At 40.1% G+C, this 4,259-nt stretch overlaps 1 protein-coding gene across 1 annotated transcript; it reads left to right on the top strand.

Moving 5' to 3' along the window:
- The first annotated feature begins 2,603 nt into the window (after window positions 1-2,603).
- On the top strand, window positions 2,604-2,951 carry LOC145640334 (uncharacterized). Its single transcript, XM_081691629.1, has one exon. The coding sequence runs from the start codon at window positions 2,604-2,606 to the stop codon at window positions 2,949-2,951; it is 348 nt and encodes a 115-aa protein (XP_081547755.1).
- The last annotated feature ends 1,308 nt before the right edge of the window (window positions 2,952-4,259 follow it).

Below are 4,259 nucleotides of genomic sequence, written 5' to 3'. Positions count from 1 at the left end.
GGTTCCAGACCTAATGGAGTTGACGATCTCTTGGATCGTTAAGGGGTGTAACCTTCGCCATGTGAACGGTTTACAAGTTCCTAAAACTTGTTGGCGACTCTTTTGCTCTAGCTTCCTTCTCTTTGGACGCCACCATGCTTAAATTAAGCGTATGGTCACAGTGGGGTTCAAGTTTGGGATAATGCTTGAAATATTCCCCACATATGATGTAATATTTCTTATAATAAAAATGATTTGAGTGCAGTAATCCTTATAAATAAATTTGTTCTCAGTTTTATCTACAGAAAATTCTAAAAATAAAATTCAGAAAATATACGAAGTATTAACTAGAATAAAAAAAACTCCTTAATTAATACGCGGGTTTGAAAAAATGGCTTTAGAGAAAATAACTCTCAACGCTTTCATGGAAAATGCCCTCAACCATGCATCCAACCCTAAAACTAATGATCAACTAGTTCAATCAACCAAGAAAACTAAACGCAAAATCAATCACCCCAATTCTGGTAATGATTTCAATGTTGTTCAACCATCCATTGCCAATGTTCCTCCGATTGTGCAACTTGTTCAAGGCTTAACTCCCCCAGGCACTTCGTTCCGTGACATGGTGAATTCCTCCAATTTACTGGGCAATCATATCATTCAACCTGTAATTGAGGAGGATGACGACCTCTTTGATGATGACGAAGCCCCTGCTGACATGGAGAATGATCCAAAATGCCCTGTGATTTTGCTGACCAAGGAGGAAAAAGCCAGGCTTTGTAAACCATGGAAGCATACCCTTATTATCAAAATGTTTGATAGTAAAATTGGGTATATGTCTCTGATGAACAGATTGAAGAAAAAATGGGAATTAACTGGTGGTTTGGTGTTAACTGATATTGGTGATGACTATTTTATTGCTCGATTTTCTAATTTGGGGGATTATAGCCATGTTCTTACACAAGGACCTTGGATGCTCGATGACAATTACCTCACAATTAGAAAATGGATTCCCAATTCCATCCCTGACAATGCTCCAATGCAATTCTTAACTGCTTGGGTAAGAATCCCCCATCTATCTGTGGAAAACTTTGACCAAGATTTCCTACTCAAAATTGGAAACAAGATTGGCAAGGTGGTTCGAATTGGCAACAACACTGTCTTAGCTCAAAGAGGTCAATTCACAAGATTGAGTATTGAACTTGATCTCTCAAAGCCTCTATTATCGAAATTCTGGCTCAAGGGTCGAATTTGGAAAATTCAGGATGAAGGTCTACGTATGATCTGCTTTCAATGTGGAAAAATTGGTCATCAAGGGGATCACTGTCCTTCCATAGTCAATAACTCTGCTGATCAAGAGATGCCTGAGGAAAATGCCATGTCTGAAGAACATCTAGCTAAGGTCCTACCTACGGTGGAAGTTCAAGATTACGGCTCCTGGATGCAGGTTAAAAAACCACCTCCAAGAAAACGCCCTCCCAGGCCGGAAAAACCACCCATGGTGGCAGGAAAGGAAGGTCCGGGGAAAAATTCAAATTTGAATTTCAAAAAAGATTCAGCAAAGGAGAAGGGAGTAAATTCTGGAGGTTCGAGATTTATGGTTTTGGAAAAGGATTTTATTTAGGAAAATACAATCCCAAATAATTCCCAAAATCCGTTAATTGTGGAAGGAGAAGATGTGATTAACTCCGAAAATTATGTTACCTCAGAAGACTTAGGAGTTGATTCTCAAGTCCAAATCCCCACAAATATTCCCCTGTATTTTAATTCGAGTATATCTCCTCCTAAAGATAAAGTTCAAGGCAAATTTTTAGGTAACTCGAAGATATGGCAAGAAGTTAAAATATCAAAAAATGATTCTCAAAATTCTATCTTAAGAAATTCCACAAATGATAAGCCAAAAACTAATTCACAAAAATCCATCCCAACTGACCTTGCAGGCAAAGAAAATATTCCAGTATTTCAATCCCAACTCGAAGCCGTAAACACGAATTCCATTTTGAACCTGAAAAGTCAACCATCACCAAGCCAAATTTCTCCCTCGTTGACCCATGTCTCTCCCACTCCCATCCCCGATTGTTCTTCAGATCCCTCCAGAAAATATCCTTTGCCTGAATGCTCCAATGGAGGAACCTTATATGGGGGTGGTAAACCCCCTGACTCACATCCTTCAGATGGAGATACATTCATGGAACCCTCCGAGCCCGGGGAATCTAGAGATGATGGTAACCTTGAAGTTACCAATGGAAATTAAGCATGCTTTGCGTGCTATAGCTGAAGCTTACAATGCAGCCTTCCCTAACTCGACTGATTTTATGAATTTAGCTCATAACATAGACCCTAATTCCTTTCCCATAACGTGTATGGTTTGGAATGTTCAAGGTGCCGATAGCAAAGAATTTATGGTGGTTCTCCAGGAGGTTATCCGAGTTAACAAACCATGTGTATTTGCGTTGGTCGAGACTCACATGGGTGGTGATCATGCTCAAAAAATTGCTACAATGTTTAGCTTCAATGGTCATACAAGAGTTGATGCCCAATGCTTTAGTAGGGGGATTTAGGTTTACTGGAAACCCGAACTCATCACCATTGATCCCATTGAGAAAACAAATCAATACATTACAATGTCGATTACCAGAAATGGTGATCTTCCTTGGTATTTTACTACCGTGTATGCTAGTCCGGATCCGGCTAAACGTCAAGAATTATGGCGTGACTTAACTGATTTTGCTCGAAGGAATGACAAGCCTTGGTTACTTGCAAGAGACTTCAATGAAACTCGGTTTACTTGGGAACGGAGTTCTAGTTGCAGCGAAACTACTCGTAGGTCTGCTAAATTCAATGCTTGGATTGATAACAATCAATTAGTGGAAGTTGAATTCTCTGGTCCATCACATACTTGGGCTCGTGATAACACAGTAGCAACGAGAAAAAGTGCTAGACTAGATCGTGTTTTATGCTCCACTGACTAGAGTGTACACTTCGACAAGGCAAAAGTCAAGCACCTTCCGGCTCTGCAATCGGATCAATGTCCCCTCCTTATTTCTCCTAACGGCTTTGCCCCTCTTGACTCTTTAAATAGCCCCTTCCGTTTTCAAGCAGCCTGGCTAACCCATGAGAAGTTTTCTGATTTTTTGGATAAAAAATGGGACTCAAAAGCCCCTCTCATCCCCCTGCTTTCATCTTTGTCGAAGGACTTGCAAGATTGGAACCAAAATGTTTTTCATAATATTTTTAGAGAAAAACGTGCTTTAATGGCTCGCATCAAAGGTGTGCAGACCTCTCTTGCCACCAATAGACATTCAAGGTTGCTAAAGCTTGAGGCTAAGCTTCATCGAGATCTTGATGAGGTTTTGCAACAAGAAGAACTTTACTGGTATCAAAAGGCCCGAGTCAAATGGATTGAAAATGGGGATCGTAACACATCCTTTTTTCACCTTAGCACAATAGTCAAACGATGGAGAAACAAGATCACGGCAGTTAAAAACAATGATGGGCAATGGGTTCATGAGTCTGAAGAGGTGAAGAATTTGGTAGTTGGCTATTTTTCCTTTCTCTTCACGGATGAAGGTCACACAGGAGACTGGAACATTCCTTTAGGAGTATGCAAAGAGCTCTCAGAAGCTGAATGGAACTCCCTATGCCGACCCTTTACTAAGTGTGATATAGATTTTGTGGTGAAGAATATGGGTGCTCTTAAGGCTCCGTGACCCGATGGCTTTCAAGCAATTTTTTCCAGAAAAATTGGGATATGGTAGCCCCTAATGTGTACTCAATGGCCTTGTCGATTTTGGATGATAAATGAATGTCGAGTTCCTTCAATGATACCTTTTTGGTACTCTTACCCAAAATTGACAATCCTGACTCTCCCTCTCAATTCCGACTTATTGGTCTTTGTAATGTTACTTACAAGATCATAACTAAAGCAATTGTCAATCGGCTAAGGCCTCTCCTGCCAAAACTCATATCCTCCTCTCAAGCCAGTTTTATCCCGGGGCGTCAAATAACCGACAATATTGTGATAGTTCAAGAAGTCATCCATACAATGAAACGCAAACAGAGTGGGAAAGGGTATATGACTATTATAATCGATTTTGAAAAATCATATGATCGTCTTAAATGGTCTTTCATCCGTGATACTCTCAAGGAGATGAATTTTCCAATTAACTTGATTGAAATCATTATGGATTGTGTAACCTCTCCTTCAATGCAACTTCTTTGGAATGGTGAGAAAACTAATGCTTTTCATCCTACAAGGGTCATAAGACAAGGGGATCCTT

The sequence above is a fragment of the Chenopodium album genome, chromosome 7, assembly GCF_948465745.1.
Source record: "Chenopodium album chromosome 7, dcCheAlbu1.1, whole genome shotgun sequence".
NCBI classification, from domain to species: domain Eukaryota; kingdom Viridiplantae; phylum Streptophyta; class Magnoliopsida; order Caryophyllales; family Amaranthaceae; genus Chenopodium; species Chenopodium album.
Note: the sequence above shows the minus strand (reverse complement) of the source record. Positions and strands in the feature narration are given on the sequence as shown.